The 20,869-nt window shown below is 41.4% G+C and overlaps 2 protein-coding genes across 2 annotated transcripts in view; one reads left to right on the top strand and one right to left on the bottom strand.

Moving 5' to 3' along the window:
* The window catches only part of LOC101021942 (protein phosphatase 1E), a 228,908-nt gene extending 212,236 nt beyond the window's left edge, over positions 1 to 16,672 (top strand). The window contains exons 4-7 of the mRNA XM_021928247.2: positions 15 to 203; positions 2,963 to 3,106; positions 3,668 to 3,761; positions 11,511 to 16,672. Of these exons, the coding sequence (XP_021783939.1) occupies positions 15 to 203; positions 2,963 to 3,106; positions 3,668 to 3,761; positions 11,511 to 12,568 (1,485 nt within the window). The 3' untranslated portion in view covers positions 12,569 to 16,672. The remainder of the gene's footprint in view (positions 1 to 14; positions 204 to 2,962; positions 3,107 to 3,667; positions 3,762 to 11,510) is intronic.
* Positions 14,123 to 20,869, bottom strand: part of LOC116271047 (E3 ubiquitin-protein ligase TRIM37-like) — a 51,034-nt gene continuing 44,287 nt past the window's right edge. The window contains exon 8 of the mRNA XM_031657513.1: positions 14,123 to 14,413. Coding sequence (XP_031513373.1) covers positions 14,410 to 14,413 — 4 coding nt within the window. The 3' untranslated portion in view covers positions 14,123 to 14,409. The remainder of the gene's footprint in view (positions 14,414 to 20,869) is intronic.

Raw genomic sequence — 20,869 nt, 5'->3', positions numbered from 1 at the left:
GTTTCCGTTGACAGGACCAGGAAGAACAAGCTTACTTTGCAGTGTTTGATGGCCATGGGGGAGTAGATGCTGCTATTTATGCCTCCATTCACCTCCACGTTAACTTAGTCCGCCAGGAGATGTTCCCCCATGATCCTGCTGAGGCCCTGTGCAGGGCCTTCCGGGTCACTGATGAGCGCTTTGTGCAGAAAGCAGCCAGGGAGGTATGCCCCTTTCTCACAAATTCCAGCTAGAAATGCACTAGCTGAGCTCAATTTGGTCTGTGTGGTTAAAGGGCTATTTAGATTTTCTCTTTCTGGGCAGACATTATCCAAACTGTATTCTTGACTCATAGTAGTGGATTCTGTTGTAGTTCTAAATCCCTCCTCAGGAATAGTTTCAGGGGGTACAATGATGTACTGTATAGAAACTCTCAAGCTGTAATTTTCTGGATTCATTTCTGTAATAATTGCTGGATTTGGCAGGTGAGTTTCATCTTTCTTTTATTCACCATTGCCTGTCAGGTTCACACCAGGACCATCTCTCTAAGCAGACTCTTGCTGACAAGATCTGGATATGGTGAATAAAACAATGGTCTAAAAAAGAAACAGAAACTGGGATTACTTCCATACATTTGGTTCTAAATGGGTAGGCAGTGTTTTGCTGTGTATCTCTTGAGGGAAAATTCGCTTGGAAAGGGTGAATCCTTAAATGATCCTTGAGCTGATTTTTCTCTTAATAAGGGAGAAAAGTCAGAGCTCATGTCCTACATTGCGAAGGTTAATCAGACCTAAGTTTTTTTACTTTGAATAAATGGCAAGGACTCTATATTAAGGTCCAAAAGTAAAAAAAAAAAACAAAAAAACAAAACTAATTATTGTTCTGGGTATTGGTACATAATTAACTACAGTGTTCTATATTGAATTTTTAACTGGGGGTGAATAGAAAGAAAATAATTTTTAATTTTTAAAAGTAATTACAGAAGTAGATAGACAAAAAATAAGACTCCTGCACTGTGACTTAAAAAAGAGTTAATGTTTAAGTAAAAAAAAAAAAAAAAAGAGTTAATTTTTTTTTTTTTTTTTTGAGATGGAGTCTCGCTTTGTAGCCCAGGCTGGAGTGCAGTGGTGCAATCTCGGCTCACTGCAAGCTCCACCTCCCGGGTTCACGCCATTCTCCTGCCTCAGCCTCCGAGTAGCTGGGACTATAGGCACACACCACCACGCCCGGCTAATTTTTTGTATTTTTAGTAGAGACAGGGTTTCACCATGTTAGCCAGGATGGTCTCGATCTCCTGACCTCGTGATCCACCCGCCTCGGCCTCCCAAAGTGTTGGGATTACAGGCGTGAGCCACCGCGCCCGGCACATTAACTCTTTTTAAAATAGGCTTGAAGAGATCAGGGTAATTATTTAATCCATTTTTTTGATAGCATAGTTATGCTACAAGCAATAATGGGGCTTGGAATTAATGAAACAATAATTCAGACCTATTTGGTATTAAGAAAGAGAATTATTCTTAATCTCTCCCCTCCCCTAAATTTGGATTAATATGCAAATCCAACAGTAACCAGCAGAGTCCACACAAAGAGGTGGTGCTGGAGAATAAAGCTGCTCTTGACCTCAGAGCTCCCAGTCTCTTGAGGACCTGTGTTCTGCTTGACTCTGCCTCTCTTGAAGCTGCAGGCTTTTATCATCTGATTTGAGGACAACGGCGGGCCCCTGAGAGGTGACCTGTAATCACCAATATGAAACAAAGAGAATCACTCTGTCTTCTTTATCCTCTATTCTATTCTTTTTCCTCTGTCTTCTCAAAATTGGGTTTTTTTTTTTTGTTTTTTTTTTCTGACCATGTTTACCTCATTTGTTTTGTCAATGACCCTGGCGTCTCTCAGTTCTGTCAATAGTTCTGAATAATTTAGGTTTGTCTTAGCAGCCCCTTTTCTCCTTCTTATGCTTCCGTGTGCCGCTAACCACTGGGAAGAAAGCAGCTATTCCTGTTGTGAAGCAGCCCTGCCTCCTGTTCTCTCCAGGGCATATGCACTGAAGTGTGTTTATCATGTGTTCTAGGGGGCTGAGTTTTTGAACATTCTGTGTGGGAAGATATTTTATTGGTGGGTGAGGATTTATAACAAACTTTCCCTATATAGGGGAAAAGAGAAGTTGTTTTTCTCATTGGATACAAGAGGCCTTTTACCACTCCTGACGCATTGGTTCTAATTTAGGCCAGGTCCTTAGTAACAGAAAGTCATGCTCATTTGGTGGTGACTCATGTCAAATGGGGATGTCATTTTCGTATAGTAGGATCAAGAGCTTTAAGTACAGTGGTAGCTACTGCAGTGAAATTCCAGGCTGTTAGTTCTTTATGCAATGTTCCAAAAGCAAAGGCCTCTAAAAATACTGTCGGGAGGATATTTTTTAAAGGTATAAGCATCTTAGTACTCCAGGGAACGTAAGCTGTCTCTTGGCTCCTTAGCTTAATTTCCAGAGATTAGAGCATCTGTTGTGTACCAATCATGCTTTATATATCATTTCGTACAGCTAGGACTCTCCCACTGAACAAATACGATGTCAGTAATGAAATGGAGAGCAGAATTTTTACTCTGAGGATTGGTATAGAGAATTTGGTGCTTGACTGGGAGGAAAAATAATTTCAATTCTGTTTTATGTACTAATAGTTACCTGCCCTTGGGCAAGTCACATAACCTGCCATAGTTTTCTTATCTGTATTTAAAGTAGAATTAATAATCATCCCTGCACTGCATATCACAGATCAGGTGGACTTATGTGTGTATATATATATATAAATACATACATGCATATAAAAATGCATTGAGACAATGAATTATTGTATATGTGTGAAATTCCATAATTAATAGTATAGCTCCCAGCTGAAAAGCTTATATTAATTATAAATTGCTTCTCAATAAGAATGTTGTATCTATTTCTTTTCACTGAGTCTAGTTTTATTTAAACTATTTTCAGAGCTTAAGATGTGGGACCACAGGAGTGGTGACTTTCATCAGAGGCAACATGCTACATGTGGCCTGGGTGGGTGATTCCCAGGTTATGCTTGTGAGAAAGGGTCAAGCTGTTGAACTAATGAAGCCACACAAACCAGACAGAGAGGTAAGTATGGTCTGTTTTAATAGAGCCCATGCTCTAGTTATTACTTTAGATTTTCTAGTTATTGATTAGGATTCACTTACTATTTATTTATTTTTTTTGAGACGGAGTCTCGCTCTGTTGCTCAGGCTGGAGTGCAATGGCGTGATCTTGGCTCACTGCAACCTCTGCCTCCTGGGTTCAGGCGATTCTCCTGCCTCAGCCGCCTGAGTAGCTGGGACTACAGGCTTGCGCCACCATGCCTGACTAATTTTTATATTTTTAGTAGAGATGGGGTTTCACCATGTTGGCCAGGCTGGTCTTGAACTCCTGACCTCAGGTGATCCATCCGCTTCGGCCTCCTGAAGTGCTGGGATTACAGGCGTAAGCCACCGCACCCGGCCAGGATTCCCTTAATTATTACAGTTATTGCTATTACATCAGCAACTGTGCTCACCCTCCAATGGAGAAACAAGGAGAACCTTTTCATGAGCTGATGAGTATTATATCTGTTGTTTACTGTTAAAGTAAAGGAATAAATCCTGAATCCAGTTATTTGCTTCTTTTTATTGCATTGCTGTTTAGGATGAAAAGCAGCGAATTGAGGCCCTTGGAGGTTGCGTAGTCTGGTTTGGTGCCTGGAGGGTGAATGGAAGTCTGTCAGTCTCCAGAGCTATTGGTAGGAAAAACAAATTTTTGTTTCCCCAAACTGTCCTCTTCTAGCTCATTGTCCTGTATTAACTCTGATACAGGGAACCTGAGATGATAATTTATATTACCAGAATGCTTACTATTCTTTAAAATAATAATTGGATGTCTCTTTTAATTGTTTGATTTAGTTAAACCTGTACATTTATATACTTAAATTCCATTATTGAAAGAGAACTGCCAGGCGCAGTGACTCACGCCTGTAATCCCAGCACTTTGGGAGGCCGAGGCGGGTGGATCACGAGGTCAGGAGTTTAAGACCAGCCTGGCCAACATAGTGAAACCCGTCTCTATTAAAAATACAAAAAATGAGCCGGGCATGGTGGCGGGCACCTGTAATCCCAGCTACTTGGGAGGCTGAGGCAGGAGAATTGCTTGAACCTGGGAGGCGGAGGTTGCAGCTAGTGGAGATCACACCATTGCACTCCAGCCTGGGTGACAGTGCGAGACTCCGTCTCAAAAAAAACAAAACAAAACAAACAAAAAAGAAAGAGAACCATATCAAGAAATGCAGAATTTCCTAGTTTCTATACATTTTAAATTTTATGGAAGCCTTTAAACATTAGTACACAAATCTGCTTCAAACTACAGTTGGGGCAGGCACAGTGGCTCACACCTGTAATCCCAGCGTTGTGGGAGGTTGAAGCGGGCAGACCACTTGAGCCCAGGAGTTCAAGACCAGCCTGGGCAACATAGTAAGACTTCATCTCTTAAAAAACAACAACAACAACAACAACAAAGGCAGGGCACAGTGGGTCACGCCTGTAATCCCAGCACTTTGGGAGGCCAAGGCGGGCAGATCATGAGGTCAGGAGATGGAGACCATCCTGGCTAACATGGTGAAACCCCATCTCTACTAAAAATACAAAACATTAGCTGGGTGTGGTGGCTAATGTGGACGCCTGTAGTCCCAGCTGCTCAGGAGGCTGAGGCAGGAGAATGGTGTGAACCCGGGAGGCGGAGCGTGCAGTGAGTCGAGATCGCACCACTGCACCCCAGCCTGGGCGACACAGCGAGACTCCATCTCAAAAAAAAAAAGCTGGACATAGTGGCTTGTGCCTGTAATCCTAGTACACAGGAGGCTGAGGTGGAAGGATTGCTTGAGTCCAGGAGTTTGAGGCTGCAGTGAGCCAAGATTGTGCCACTGCACTCCAGCCTGGGCCAAGGGAGAAAGATTCTGTCTTAAAAACAAAAAATGACAGTGTTTCTTATTTCACTGCATTTTGGGTCAAATCAGTATTTTCCAGAGAATGGAAGCCTTTCTCCATATTTTATCCACATTTATTTTGTTTATGCCTCTAAATTATTTCAATGAATTTTAAAATGACATAAATAACAGAGTAAGTTGATAGGAAAAACATTGTGCTTTTTATATGAAAACTACTTTCTGTATGTGGAATACAGTCATTTGTCAGATAACCCTGGGGTTTCAAAGAACCGTATATCCCTGGGACTTAAATTTTTCAAAAGAAGGGGAAAGTCAATGAAACTCAGTCTAAAACATAGAGATTAAACAGCTAAGTTGGCTGGACAAAATGCAAGGGTGTTAGTTCAAAGAATTAAGCTATTTCTATCTTTGTCTCACTTTGGGCCCTGGGTTTATTATTTTAGGCTTCATGGCTTAGCTTCACTTCCTATTTTTTTAAAAAAGAATAAATCAATATGTATATCTATATGGGTGATATGTACATTACATGTATACTGCAGCTTTTAATCTCTGCTTCCCTAAAGAAATGAAGTAATTAGACTTGGTTGAAATCCACATCTAGTCTCAAAATTTAATCATCACCAAAAAATTCCAGAACCTGAAGAAAATCTGAAAGGATTTAGCTTTCACCACTGATTTGAGTTCCTCCCACTCTTTGGGAAGGTGCTGGCAAGCTGTGAAGTGGCCCAAATATGAGCAGAAAGCTGAAAGAGAAATAGAGAGCTAAAAGAGTCTACAAATACCTCCTGAAAAATTGAGAGTTGGCTTGACCTTAGACTGGAGGGAGTTATTTATTAGGAACTCTAGAATAAGGCCAAAAAGGGGAAATTTCTCATTTCTAAAATATACCCTTCTATGGAATTATTATTATTATTCTTGGTGGGGAAAAGTCTTTATCATGCACATTGTAGATTTAACAGGACCCAACACCCATCAAATGCTATCCTTGACTGAAAATCACTGAACCAGAGGACTGTACTATTTGTGGAACCAATTTACATTAATAATCATTATATGGGTGCTTGAGTGGCCAGTGAATTAGGTTGACAGCTCAAACACCTGTTTCGCCTGATCTGACCTGTCTTTGTCAGAGGACTGAGGATCATCTTTAATGCTTGTTACAGAACTAACTTACTAGAGGATACCAGCCTCTTCTTCTAAAAGGTAAAACTAAAGATGGGAAGAATGTCCCTTAATAAGTGACAATCTCAGACAGAAGGCTGGGTGTGGCAGCCAGCACTGTGGGAGGCCAAGGTGGGAGGAATGCTTGAGCCCAGGATTTTGAGACCAACCTGGGCAACATAGTGAGACCTCATCTCTATTTTAATAATAAAAAATAATCTAAGAATGGATAAGGGAGACTTCATACATGGAGTGACTTTTGAGTTGAATGTGGAGGATAATGTGCTGGGAAGGAAATCCCTACACAGGTAGAGAGCATAAATATACAGGGGTTTGAAAGGGCATGGCATGTTTTAGGAAAAACAGCAAGTACAGGTTAGAGCAGAGATGGGAGTGGTAAGAGATTAGCAGTGTTGCCAGATTGCGAAGGGCCTTATGTGCAAGGCTAAGTAGTCTGGACTTTACCAGGTGAATATGCAGAGGGGCCACAGGGTCAGATTTGTATTTATAAAGATATTTGTGTGGAAGCTGGGCTAGAGTAGAAACAGGCGGCTGGGAGACATTCATGGAGTTTGTTACAGAGATGAGGAGAGCTAAAAAGGGATATGGAGGAGGGTATCAATTTAACTGATGAGACAGATTGGTAGGTGGGAAAACCTACTAATCAACAAACAATCTGGCACGCGGGAATAGGCAGTAACATAAAGGAGCAAGTGTAGATTTAATTTCTTGGGCAGTTTGATGGTGAAGGGGAGAAAGGAAATAGTGTGGTGGTTTAAGGCAAAAGCTGATTCAGGAAAGGGTTCCCTTTTATTGTTTCTATTTTTAGGATGAGGAGATTTTAGATTTAAGCATGTTTGTAGGAAAAGGAAGACAGCAAGTAGAGGAGAAACTGAAGACGAGAGAGTAGAGAAGCTAGAGTCCTAGGGAGACAGGACCAGCAGCACAGGCTCACTGTTAGGACGGGAAAAAGACACTGCTTACCCCGAGAAAATGGTAGCTGATATGGGGGAATCGCTACAGATTAAACAAAGAGAGAGTGTGTGGCAGGAGTGGGAGGGGAATTGAGAAAATTCAAGCCTGATCAAGTTGTCTTTGAAGTAGGAAATTAGGCCATTTGCCAAAAAACAGTAGCTTAAGTGGATGAGGAAGTTGAAGAATTTGAGAAAGAATTGGAAACCACATGGAATAAAATAGGGGGCTGCAAAAGGACAAGAAAAAGGACTCCTGGGCAGAGTTCAGCTCTACTCAGGAATGAAATGATACTTAAAAAATGAAAAGATTTTCAACAGTTTCTCCCCATGAGCCCTTCAGACTTATGATCCAAAGTTGACAGAAGCATGATATGTTTCCTAACATATGGAGAGAGGAGGCTGAAGACAAAAGGATGTTGCCATTTCTACCATGAAATGGATATTCATGCCCTCCTACCAAATTTGGGGGCGAAATGTCATGAATGTGACAGCCAACAGTAGAGCAGGTGAAAAGCCAGAACTTTGGCAACATTTTCTCTGTGCAAATCTTTGTATGTTCTGTTCCAAACTAACAGTTGCAGTAGTCTTTTAATTGAAGCACTAAAACAAGATTTTTGGGAACAGTGTGACTCAGATCACATTTATTTTTAGAGGTGGAATTCAGAAAATAATAATGATGATAATCATATAGTCAGGTAGAGTAGGGGATGGGAACTTTAGTAAATTGATGAAGGACACTGAATCCATGTTGGATTTTATTTATTTATTTTTAAATATCTCTTTTAAATTTTTGCATTTTCTGCTTAAATAGATTGAGTTTTGATGAGCTCTAACAGGCTATGGAGGCACCATAGCATAGAAGCGAAGTTGACTAAATCAAAAGCATGCTTGGGAAAGATGGTCTTCTTTTTTTTTTTTTTTTGAGACGGAGTCTTGCTCTGTCGCCCAGGCTGGAGTGCAGTGGCGCGATCTCGGCTCACTGCAAGCTCCGCCTCCCGGGTTTACGCCATTCTCCTGCCTCAGCCTCCCGAGTAGCTGGGACTACAGGCGCCCGTCACCTCGCCCGGCTAGTTTTTTATATTTTTTTTTAGTAGAGACGGGGTTTCACCGTGTTAGCCAGGATGGTCTCGATCTCCTCACCTCGTGATCCGCCCGTCTCGGCCTCCCAAAGTGCTGGGATTACAGGCTTGAGCCACCGCGCCCGGCCTTGGAAAGATGGTCTTGACTCCTGTAAGAAATAATCAATGAGGGCTGGGCACGGTGGCTCATGCCTCTAATCCCAGCACTTTGGGAGGCCGAGGCGGACAGATCACAAGGTCAGGAGTTCAAGACCAGCCTGACCAACATGGTGAAACCCCGTGTCTACTAAAAATACAAAAATTAGCTGGGCATGGTGGTGCGTGCCTGTAATCCCAGCTACTTGGGAGGCTGAGGCAGGAGAATAGCTTGAATCCAGGAGGTGGAGGTTGCAGTGAGCTGAGATCGCACCACTGCATTCCAGCCTGGGTGACAGAGCGAGACTCCGTCTCAAAATAAAAAAATAAAAATAATGAATGAATGAATGGAGAAGAGCCTAGATATGAGTAAGATGAGAGGGTTATATGTTTGTGAATGGAAGGAGTGAAATGAACGTTTATAACATCGAAGACTAATTTCTTACCTCATAGATATACTAACCCAGGTAATTATATTAAGTAATTGTTTGTTGCTCTGTGTATCTAATCACGCAACCTGCTGGATAGGGCATGTGCCCACACTGGTTCTAGCAGAGTTATCCATGGAGTTCCTAATGAGCTTTCTAGCCTATTTGAGGATTAAACAGAAATGTAAAATGTTGGAAAGAAACTTTTTTTTTTTATTTGAGACAGTCTCCCTCTGTCGTCCAGGCTGGAGTGCAGTGGTGCAATCTGGGCTCACTGCAACCTCTGCCTCCTGGGTTCAAACGATTCTCTTGCCTCAGCCTCTTGAGTAGTTGGGACTTCACATGCACGCCACCAGGCCTGGCTAATTTTTGTATTTTTAGTAGAGACAAGGTTTCACCATGATGGCCAGACTGGCTTCGGACTCCCGACCTCAAGTATCCTCCCGCCTTGGCCTCCCAAAGTGCTGGGATTACAGGCGTGAGCCACTGCGCCTGGCCAACTTTCTTGGGTCAGAGAACCCATACCAGATACTAGAAATAATGAATATATAGTCAGATCACTCAAGTGAGTTTATCTTCATTTTAATCTTCCCTGAGTCAAAAAGTTTGGTTTTAGTGCAATGGAAAGGATAGTAATTGATGAGAGTTGTGTAGGTGACAAATAGAAGAGCTAGGATTTGGACCAGGCAGTCTGACTCTAGTGCTGGTGTCGTTAACCACTAAGCAGTATGCCACTGCTGTACAGTAAAGCCCTTTGTAAATATCTGGAGTTCAGTTCTTGTTTTTATAATACTATGTAATGATGATTTATGATACCCTACTCTAGGAATTATTGCTCAGTACCCTGTGTTGTTTTGTTTTTATTTTTTGTAAAGAAGTGAATGAGAGGCCAGATGCGGTGACTCACGCCTGTAATCCCAGCACTTTGGGAGGCCAACGCAGGCAAATCAACTGAGATCAGGAGTTCGAGACCAGCCTGGCCAATATGGCGAAACCCCGTCTCTACTAAAAATACAAAAATTAGCCAGGTGTGGTGGTATACACCTGTAATCCCAGCTACCCAGGAGGCTGAGGCAGGAGAACTGCTGGAACCTGAGAGGCAGAGGCTGCAGTGAGCCAAGATTGTGCCACTGCTTTCCAGCCTGGGCAACAGAGCAAGACTCTGTCTCAAAAAAAAAAAAAAAAAAAGAAGTGAATGAGAGCCGGGTGTGGTGGCTCATGCCCGTAATTCCAGCACTTTGGGAGGCCAAGGTGGGCAGATGGATCATTTGAGGCCAGGAGTTCAAGACCAGCCTGGGCAAGATAGCGTGATCCTATCTCTACAAAAAAAAAAAAAAAAAGAAAGAAAAGAAAAATTAGCTGGGTGTGGTGGTGTGCGCCTGTAGTCCCAGCTACTTGGGAGGCTGAAGTAGGTGGATCACCTGAGCCTGGAAGATTGAGGCTGCAGTGAGCCCTGATTGCGCCGCTGCACTCCGGCCTGGGTGACAGAGTAAGACCCTGCCTCAAAAAAAAAAAAAAAAGTGAATGAGAGTCCCTTGTTGTAGTCATAAGCTATTTAGTTACCTCATAGGCTAAGGACCCTTTGGCTATGCTCTCACAAAGTACCTAAAGGAATGTAATCAATGTAAACAAGGAATAGATTTGGAAGTGCTGTGGATGTGAAAATCCTAAATGATCAATTATCTCAGTAGTCTGGTGATAGAAACTTAGTTTAGTGTGGGCCCAAGGTCTGCAGTCTCGCTCCTACCCCAAGCACCCTACTCTCCAACTGCACATTACTCCCTAACAGTTACCTCTGCCTTTGCTTATCCTGTTCCCTCAATTGAGACAACTTCTCTGCCTGGTGACAACTAACTTACCCTTCAGGACCAGCTCAGATGTCATTCTGTGACAGGACGAGCTAAGCAAGAAAAGGAAGACAGAAAGGCCCAGAAAGACCTTGAATTCTCACAGTTGTTAATAAGCGGGGAAATGCACAATAACAATAAAGACAGAAGTGGGGTGATGATCAGAGCCATATGAAGAATATGGCAATCTCTAAATATAAGAGAAAAAATGGTCATACATTTTGTCTGTTCTTTAGAAGTTACGGGTAAAAGCACCATTAAAAAATAGAAAGCCAAGTGGGTTGGGAATCAGGAAAACTGCATTCAGCTCCCATGTGTGAGGCCTTGGTCAGCCACAAAACTTTTCCTGGCTTAAGGGAGTTAAGACTTGATTTATATAATCTCGTGTAACTCAAACCTTCCTTTGTGCTCGCAGCATGAAGCTATTTATTGATTTCTAAACAAGAATAGAACAAAAATGATTTAATGAAGAGAATGATCAGAGCTTTGGTTTGTTTCTTTCAATGTGGACTTGTTTTCAAATTTCAACTAAATCAAAACCACCTGCAAAAGAACATATCCACTAAATCAACCATGTTTTCCTACATAGTGTACTGAATTTTTCAGTACAGCAACAAACTTAGATCTGACATTGTTGTTACACTCAGCTAAGCCTAAATCATAGCCAGAGGTGCAGATTCAGAGTCTAAGCTAGGTAAGAACTTATGCCCAGTAACTTAGCAATTATTTAACTGGGAGTAAGGAGTAAGCAGATCTGATTACCAGAGAATTTAAGTATTTTGTCAAAAACTATTTTATAAATTCTTTCCAGTCAATTCAGTTCACAATCCAGTAAGTTGTGATCAGAGTCATGGCATTGGTCATAAACATTCTTAGCATGCAAGGTAAAGCAAAGGCTGATGATGCTCCCACACTCTGCTTCCCGCAGGAGATGCTGAACATAAGCCATATATCTGTGGGGATGCAGATTCTGCCTCCACTGTTCTGGATGGGACCGAAGACTACCTCATTCTGGCCTGTGATGGCTTCTATGACACCGTGAACCCTGATGAGGCAGTGAAAGTTGTGTCCGACCACCTGAAAGAGAATAACGGAGACAGCAGCATGGTTGCCCACAAGTTAGTGGCATCAGCTCGTGATGCTGGGTCAAGTGATAACATCACGGTTATTGTGGTATTCCTGAGGGACATGAACAAAGCTGTAAATGTTAGTGAGGAATCAGATTGGACAGAGAACTCTTTTCAAGGAGGGCAAGAAGATGGTGGGGATGATAAGGAGAATCATGGAGAGTGCAAACGCCCTTGGCCTCAGCACCAGTGCTCAGCACCAGCCGATCTAGGCTATGATGGGCGTGTGGATTCATTCACTGATAGAACTAGTCTGAGCCCAGGGTCCCAAATCAACGTGCTGGAAGACCCAGGCTACCTAGATCTCACACAAATAGAAGCAAGCAAACCTCACAGTGCCCAGTTTTTGCCACCAGTTGAAATGTTTGGTCCTGGTGCACCAAAGAAAGCCAATCTTATTAATGAGTTAATGATGGAGAAAAAATCAGTTCAGTCATCATTGCCTGAATGGAGTGGTGCTGGAGAGTTTCCCGCTGCTTTCAATTTGGGTTCAACAGGGGAGCAGATATACAGAATGGAGAGCTTGTCTCTTGTCTGTTCAGGGTTGGAAAATGAACAGTTCAAATTCCTGGGAAACAGAGTTTCTAGATTGTCTCATTTACGCCACCACTACTCAAAGAAGTGGCACAGATTCAGGTTTAATCCAAAGTTTTATTCATTTCTCTCTGCTCAAGAGCCTTCCCACAAAATAGGCACTAGCCTGTCCTCACTTATTGGAAGTGGGAAGAGAAATAGGATAAGAAGTTCTCTGCCATGGAGGCAAAATAGTTGGAAAGGGTACAGTGAAAACATGAGGAAACTCAGAAAGACTCATGATATTCCATGCCCAGATCTTCCTTGGAGCTATAAAATAGAGTAATTTTTCTTTCAAGTAGGTTAGCTAGCTCTCCCCCAATAAAAACACCACTATCAGAGTAGAAACAAGGTAGACATTTCTAAATCATATGTGCTTCATTATGAATCCATGGATGGCTCAATTCTTCAATGTAAATAGATCTCTAGGAAACTCAAAGTACAGTGTTTTCAATCTAAAAAAAAGTATTGGCAGTTTCACTTGCAAAATTACACAACTGGTCCCTGTGATGTGTCTCGACACCTATATACAACCCCCTTCCCACCATCCCTTCATGTCACTAGTGGAGGCTTTCGAGTTAGTGATTTCAGTCAGGATATACAGTGTTGAAATCTCAATGTGGTTGAAATCTGGTCTGATGTGCCTAATATGTCTATGGAAAATTTAATGCTAAATTAAATTTGGTTGGGAAATGTCCCTCAAAATCCTGGGCACTATGAAGGAACCCCCTGCCCCCTAACCTTTTTGGGTAGGTAAAAGACTAAAAGCCATATGGATTTTAACTGACAATAATGAAAGTGGTAAATCAGTGTAAAAGTGTCATATTCTCAGACTTGTGAGGCGGTTTATAGTCAGAAAGATTTATGGATTTTTTTCCTGTAACATAAAAGACTATGAACTTTTTTTTAATTAAAAAATATTTCCTAGGGCTGTAGTTACTTGGGAGTTTCATAACCTGTTATGGTGCTTTTGGTGGAATTTTTATTATTTAGCATTTTAGGAGACCACTGTCAACTGGTTTTAATCTATGATGCTAATATGTTTTCCACTGTACCCTCATCTCAGGAATAAAACTGATTTAACGGAGATGATGTCAGGTACAAATACACTATAGAGTCAAAATGCCATTTACAAAGAAAATCAAAAGCATTTGTGTATTTTGACTTTTTTTAGTTCAGACAGCAAAGGCATGTAGCACTATAAAATAAAAAGTGATTTTAGAGAATGAGAAATGCTACTTTTATCTTCTCTAAAAGTATTTCCCCCAAGGGAGTGAAGTAATCGGCATGGAGGAGGCTGAAAGTATTGCCTAAAGTGAGCCCAGAAGCCACTGAGAATGCAGATGACTGACAGCCAGGTCTGTTTAGTTGTAACTGGAAGACACATCAGTGTCCTGCTTACATGTAGCTTCAGACCGCAGAGAAAGGACACGTGCTTCTCATTTCAATATTGTATCTGATATTTTGAAACTGTCTTTTTCCTACTTCTGTAGTTTCAAGCTAGAAGCATGTTGTCAACTAAAGACAACAAATAAACTATCAAGATTCATTCATTCAGTGAAGCAGCCTCTGATCCTCTGAGAGTCACAAATGTCTTGGTGTTACCCTGCCCTAGTCAACTGCAGACCAGCCCGGCCAATGCCCACGGGTGGCACCTCTGGAGTGCTCACTCACAAGGGTGAGTGCTCTCGCTAAGAAGTGTCCCCCACCTAATCATGTGTTTATAGGATAGGACACGCTCCCCAGGCCCATAACAGAACTAAAATCCCTGAATTTTAAAGACATAGATGACTGGCATATTTTGGGTACCAGTAGAGCTATATCAAGTAGACAAAAACAGTTTCACTTTAGCAATGATCACATTGTTAATCTACAGATTTTATTTTTAAAAATTTGGATGTAAGTAGAGACTTTCAGTATTTGTTTTCTCTTGATTTTGAAGTCATTTCTTCTTCTCCTCAAGTCTGTGACAAATGGTTGAAAAGGAGTCAACATGGCCCCAACTATAGCACTGGAACCTTCATCATTCTGAGGCTTTGCCCCACACATGGTCCTCACTCATAGCTGTCACTTTCTGAAGCCTAGATCTTGTTAACCCATCAGGTGCAGTGTCAGTTTCAAATCAAATTATCTAAGAAAACAAGAAAACAGAGGCAGCAGACTATTGGTACACATTATAGTCCAAAGTGCTTAGTGAAGTAAAAAAAAAAAGCTTTTTAAAATGTCTATTGTTGTCTATTGGTAATGCTTTTGATCAGAATAAAGAAGGTAAAGGGGAAAAGTTTCACATGCTAGGCTTTCTCAGTGGGGAAAAAAATGGCTGGGTAAAACTGGGACAAACACAGACCCATTTTTAAGGGTGTGGATTTTGTAGGTCCGACTACACAGCAGTGTTAACTCATTTCTCATGCCATTAGCTCTCTAGAAAATAAAGCAAAGTAGTTCTAGTGTGGTCGTTATAAACCAATAATGTAAAAAATAGCAACTATTCATTTGTTCACAACATGCATATTTATAGAGTAGTTAGGTACCATTTGTAAGGTAAATCCTTTAAAATTCTATAATACATACTAAAATAGTGGTTATTGGTCTGATATATGCTGCTCTTGGTTCTACAAACTAGATAAAAAGCAGTGCTTTGTGAAATGCAGTGTTGTATCTTAACGCCACTGGTGATAGGAAGTAGTTCCCTTCAGTTCAAATCCTGTGCCCTTATTTGCTGCTTGCTGACGTAAGCAATAAGTAACCCTCTAACTAATGGTATCTACATATTTCTGTAACTTGTATTTAATGATGGTGTATCTGGTGATTGTAAAAATATTAGACAGATATAAAAGTATCTATATAATATATATAAACTGTTAATGCTGAGGTATAGTCTGTGAATTATGTGTTTTGTATTTTTATTCATTGTGTAATTTAGTGGTGGTGAAAGTTCTACACTCAATCCTTAAAGAGTGGCAGTATCACTTTTTCAATTTAACATGGTCTGCATCAATCTGTTTGCCTGCTAAACAAGTTTTGTTAGAATAGGAAATAGTAAAATAAATCCAAACAAGAGTGTAGTACTGGTTAGGGAAACAGACTTCAGGTCACCAACTGAAGTCATTACAAACTCCTTGTACATTCACTGTGAGTTTCAAAGGGACTTGGTCCCCAATTTAAAGGTTTCCTTTGTTCAATTTCTAGATGTGTACTTCTGAGGGATATGAGGTTAGGCAACATTACAGCAACACACACTGGGGCTACTAATCCCATTTAGGTCTGTTCTAAAGAGGATGGGTAGAAACTCTTATGTATATACCTTTTCTTTACCTAGAAGTGCCATCCATTGTCCTTGAATTATTATGATTAAAGTTACTGTTGCATTTAGGAGGCTCCTTGAAAGTAACACCTTTTCCAAGGACGATGGCAACAATGTCAATGTCAACACTGAGTCTAATTTTGACCACATTTATAGTGGTATAGTGTCAATACTGCATTTTCATGACAACCACACTCCACTGTTGAACACTGTGCCATGAGAAGTGCAACATCCAGTGGGCAGATGAAAATGATGCATGGCCAAGTTCAGTGTTTACAGATAAAACTGCTATGGTTCAAGTACTTCCTTCCCCATCAAATCCTTGCTAAGGCTTTGTGGGAAAATGATCTAAATTATTGTTTTAATTTTTAAACCTAATTTATTCACTCAGTGAACATTCTTAACTAAGCAAGGCTATAAAAGGGAATACTATAGTTTTGTCCATACTTTGATACCATTTTTCTTTGAATCGTACGTTAGCAAAAGAAATTTTTTTCACCTTTGAAAATCACGTGATGTTAAAGGACAAATGCCCACTCTTCTATTCTGATCTGCAAATAGCTTAAATGTCTCTTGCAAAACAAAGTAAGATACTGCCAGTATTATAACACAATGATTTTCCAGACAAATGGTATGGTGTTGAAAAACAATTGTTACTTCCCGTAGCAGCATTTTATCTTCTATTTTGAAGACTATTTATTGTACTAATTAGAAAACATGAAATAGGACAGGGAACTCCAGACTGACACAGCAGTTGTTTTTGAAAAGGAAATAAACTTTGATGAAGTAGATAATCCAGATACATCATTGTAAACTCTTACTCTAGGTGCTCTTTGGTGAGAGACAGGCTTTGTTCTCTTGTTCATAACATTTCTCTGCAAAGAATTCTCTATGGAGTGAAGCGAATGAAGTGAATTATTTCTTACCAAGTAAATTTATCAATTCACAGATCTGCTCTACAGCTCACTTTTGAGTTCAGTTGTAGTCATGAGTGATCCTTCATATTTTATTAAAACTGTTCATTCAGGTAAGAAGTATGTTGAAATTTTGCCAATTATCTTAATAAAACCTAGCAATTTAAAACCACTAGTCATTTGTCTTTTTATTTAAAGGAAAGGTAAGTTACTTAGTGTTTAAATTTGTGCAGATTCCTTCAGAACTGGGAAATAAAATCCTTGGATGGACGTTTTCTTAAGCTTGGAAGCTTGGAACATTTAAAAAGATTTGCTAAATGCTGCTGTAACATTATTTCACCCCAGAAGAGAGGTATTTAGCCTTATACATGTTCTCTTCATTAGCTGAAATGAGAGGAGAGGGAGTGGTGTTAGAATCCTAAAAGAGAAGAGGAACTGGACCTGCCAAGGACTAAGCGGTGGGTCATCAAATCTCCCAACTACTTCATTCTTAGAATTCTGCATCTAACCAAGCTTTCCCCTTTCGCATAGCCTCTTTGAGTTTCAAGCTAGAAGAAAGTAAGGAAATAATCAGGTGAGCTGTGGTGGAAAGCCTCCCAAGGATTGCTGATGGGTGAGTAAAGGAGATAGAGTCAAAAAGGAGAATGTGGGGAAGGGAAGTCACTTACGACACCTGCATCTGAAGGGAGGGAACTGACCTTACAAACAAGTCGACCTTGTCAATACACTGCACTGTTCTCCTCCTCTCTACCAGTAAGGCCTTTACAATTAATTTTACATAGTTTCAAAAATCTTCAATTCCTAATTCCCTAAATTCATTTAGTCCTTGGCATGACTTTATATAGAACCAAATGAAGCAACAATTGAGGAAAAAATAAAAGGTGAAGTTTTGAAAGAATGACATATTTGAAGGGGTTTACTAAAGCAGGGAATTACAGAAAAAGAACATTTTGATTAATAAGTGTTACATTTGAAAAAATTCCCTAAAATATAGTATTACTTAGATCAAAAGGAACACCTCTTTCTGAAGCAGCAGCACACAGCAAGACAGAAGGGAACTACTAGGTACGGTAAAATCATTTGAACATCATAGAAAACCCAAGTTACCAAATTATCAGAAATGACTGTCTGTGCTGACAAGCTGCATAACTGAGCATTTCCCCCACACCCGCCCCCGGTTGCTGTCAGTGTGCATCATTTCCTTTCCTTTCCTTCTTTTGAGATGGAGTTTCATTCTGTCACCCAGGCTGAAGTAGAGTGATGTGATCTTGGCTCACCACAACCTCCGCCTCCCAGGTTCAAGCGATTTTCCTGCCTCAGTCTCCCAAGTATCTGGGATTACAGGCGCACACCACCACGCCCAGCTCATGGTAGAGACGGGGTTTTCACCATGTTGGCCACGCTGGTGTCGAACTCCTGACTTCAGGTGATCCACCCTCCCACCTTGGCCTCCCAAAGTGCATCATTTTCTTTATCATTGCAAGGTTCCATCTGTTTTTTTTTTTTTTTTTTTTTTTTTGAGACAAAAGTCCTGCTCTGTCACCCTGGCTAGAGTGCAGTGGTGCAATCTCAGCTCACTGCAACCTCTGCCTCCCAGGTTCAAGCAATTCTTGTGCCTCAGTCTCCCAAGATGCTGGGATTACAGGCGCGGGCTACCACGCCTGGCTTTTGTATTTTTAGTAGAGACCGGGTTTTGCCATGTTGGCCAGACTGGTCTTGAACACCTGACCTCAAGTGATCTGCCTGCCTTGGCCTCCCAAAGTGCTGGGATTTACAGGCGTGAGCCACCATGCCCGGCCCCATCTGTCATCTTAACAGCAATTAGTAAAGGACACTTTTTCTATTATGCTTTAGGGAACCTCCCTTTGCTTGGCCTAGGAATAACCTTATGGAAGATCCCTTATTTACATTTCAAATGTCACATTCTTTTCTGAGAGCCCCAACTGTTGGCTTTAGGAAGAGGCGCTCTTCCCTGGGCAGTTGGTTGAGCCTGCCTCGCCTCTTATGCTGAGCTGTAGGATGCTGCCCTAGTCGTGCAACCTCCAGATGAGGGGTGTCCTCTCCTCATTGTGCAAACAAGGGCCCTCACACACAGGTTCTATTTGATTTTTATAATCTTGCTTTAGGACCAGGGAAACAAATGTGAAAAACTGTCAAGAATGATACACATTTGGAGAAGCCATTTTCCAAATGAGTAACTGGAGTTTAACTAAAGATGAAAAAGTTGTCCCTGCTAGTCATTACATTGAGTAGTATGACAGCTACAGGATTAGGGGTGGCCAGTTAAGCCAAACGAATTGCTACGGGCTCACCAGGTCAAATGAAACCCAGTGGGAGGTGAGCCTATGGAGCAGTCTTTCCCAAATGCACACCAGGAGACACTGACTGACCTGAAGGTCTCGGGCAAGGACTGTGGCCAGCAGGGTCGGCAGAGCGGGGAGACTCCTGGTCAACATGCCAGCCAGAGAAAAGGATTTTAGAAAGAGAGCAGCCCGTACAGTTGATGTCCCAAACTACACTGTGGTTAATCTTATCATCTGCTCTTAAGCATCCCTAGGCAGAGTTCTAAAACTTCTATAAATCTAGACTATGAAGGCATGTATTGGTAGATGTGAGAATGAGAGGTAGAATGAGGAGAAATCTAAAAATAGTACCACATAAAGATTCAAATGAATATGCAAAAAAGAAAATAGCTCTTGGGGTTTTCTATTTCCCAAATTTCTCTCATCACCTTTATAATTTAAACATTAAAAAATTTAGATAAAAAATTAAAAATGGCTCATGATTTTCTGAATTCTGATTTTAGAATTAATTACACTCATGTTTTACATTCAATAAAATGTGTATTTTACATATATATATATATATATATATATCACAGCACTTCCAGCTTCCACTCTGGGATGTAGGGTTAGAAGGAGCATTTCTTCCACTCTTACAATGCAAATAAGCCAGATGAACTATAAATTAGGACTTTTTTTCGAATCCATTGGAAAGTTGAGGTTGCAGAGTAACCAAATGGCCCCAAACGGAGAGGGGCAGTTGCCTGCAAGGGGAGAGAAGACATTAGCACTAGTTTCGGTAGGGTCATTGTAAACAGACACTGAAAAGAACAGCCTTCCTAAAAGTGATGATTAGTGAAGGCAGAATATGGGCTGCAAGAGTGTGAAGACTCAGGGGCCTGCAGAAACTGAGGGAGTCGCCCTATCTTCCAGGCTTTTTCTTCACAATCTCTACCAGGGGCTCTGAGAAAACACTGGAAAGAGCCCTAAGAAGTGTCAGCTGTGATGCACACACCCAGGGAAGTATACAGCGGCCTTGGTCATGGGTAAAGGAACTTACTCTACGCTTTCTCTCATCTCACAGAACAAAAGCATTCTATGAGGGAAAAGGGGCACAAATACTGTTGCCGTCTGGACACTGGTGAAAAGTCACTGTGGCAGAGGGAAGAAAAGCCCCATCCCGGAGGAGGGGCAGAAATACCACTGGTGGTGATGGTGAGGACACACCTCATCTGGAGGATGCGTGGCTGGGGCAGTAATTAGCTGGGAGGGGGCAAGTAAACGGAGACCCTCCCAAACCTAAGGACACAGTGCCTAAAACTGCAACTTAATCCAAGAACACCAGCCCCTCCCCAGCCCCCGTTACACTTCAAGTAACAGCAGAGTATTTCCAGGAGGAGGACAGCAGAGCAACGGAGAGACAGCAGAGAGAGACCCTCTCAGAGACACAGCACAAAGCTTCTGAGCCTGGAAACTCAGGGTCAGAAACACAGTGCTCTGGTATCCAACCCCAATCAGAAATACAATGTATCATCACAGGAACTCAAGACCACTAAGGAAAATCACAGCAAATCCAATCTTGAACCGTGCACAACTCCTAACTACTATTAGGTTGGCACAAAAGTAATTTTGGTTCTTGCCATTAAAAAATGCAAAAACCGCAATTACTTTTCCACCAGCCATAATACACTAATTCAACCTCTGCAACAAAGGTCTTAGCAGCAGGAAAGGCCTCCTCACTTTCAGGTGTAGACACTATTCACCAAAGTATCTTGTCCTATGTGAGATGTGTCGCTTTTAACAAAATATATAGAGCTATATGAAAAGCCACGAAGAAAACATTCTGAAGACATGAAACAATCATCAGAACCAGACTCAGGTAACAGATTTTGGAAGTGAGAGAGAACTTTAAAAAATTAAGGTTTTGGGAGGCCAAGGCAGGAGGATCGCCTGAGGTCTGGAGTTCAAGTCCAGCCTGGTCAACATGGCGAAACCCCATCTTTACTGAAAAAACAAAAATTAGCCAGGCGTGGTGGTGCAAACCTGTAGTCCCAGCTATTTGGGAGGCTGAGGCAGGAGAATCGCTT

The sequence above is a fragment of the Papio anubis genome, chromosome 17 (assembly GCF_008728515.1).
Source record: "Papio anubis isolate 15944 chromosome 17, Panubis1.0, whole genome shotgun sequence".
Lineage (NCBI taxonomy): Eukaryota > Metazoa > Chordata > Mammalia > Primates > Cercopithecidae > Papio > Papio anubis.
The sequence above is the reverse complement of the archived record's forward strand: the minus strand, read 5'-3'. Positions and strand labels throughout refer to the sequence as shown.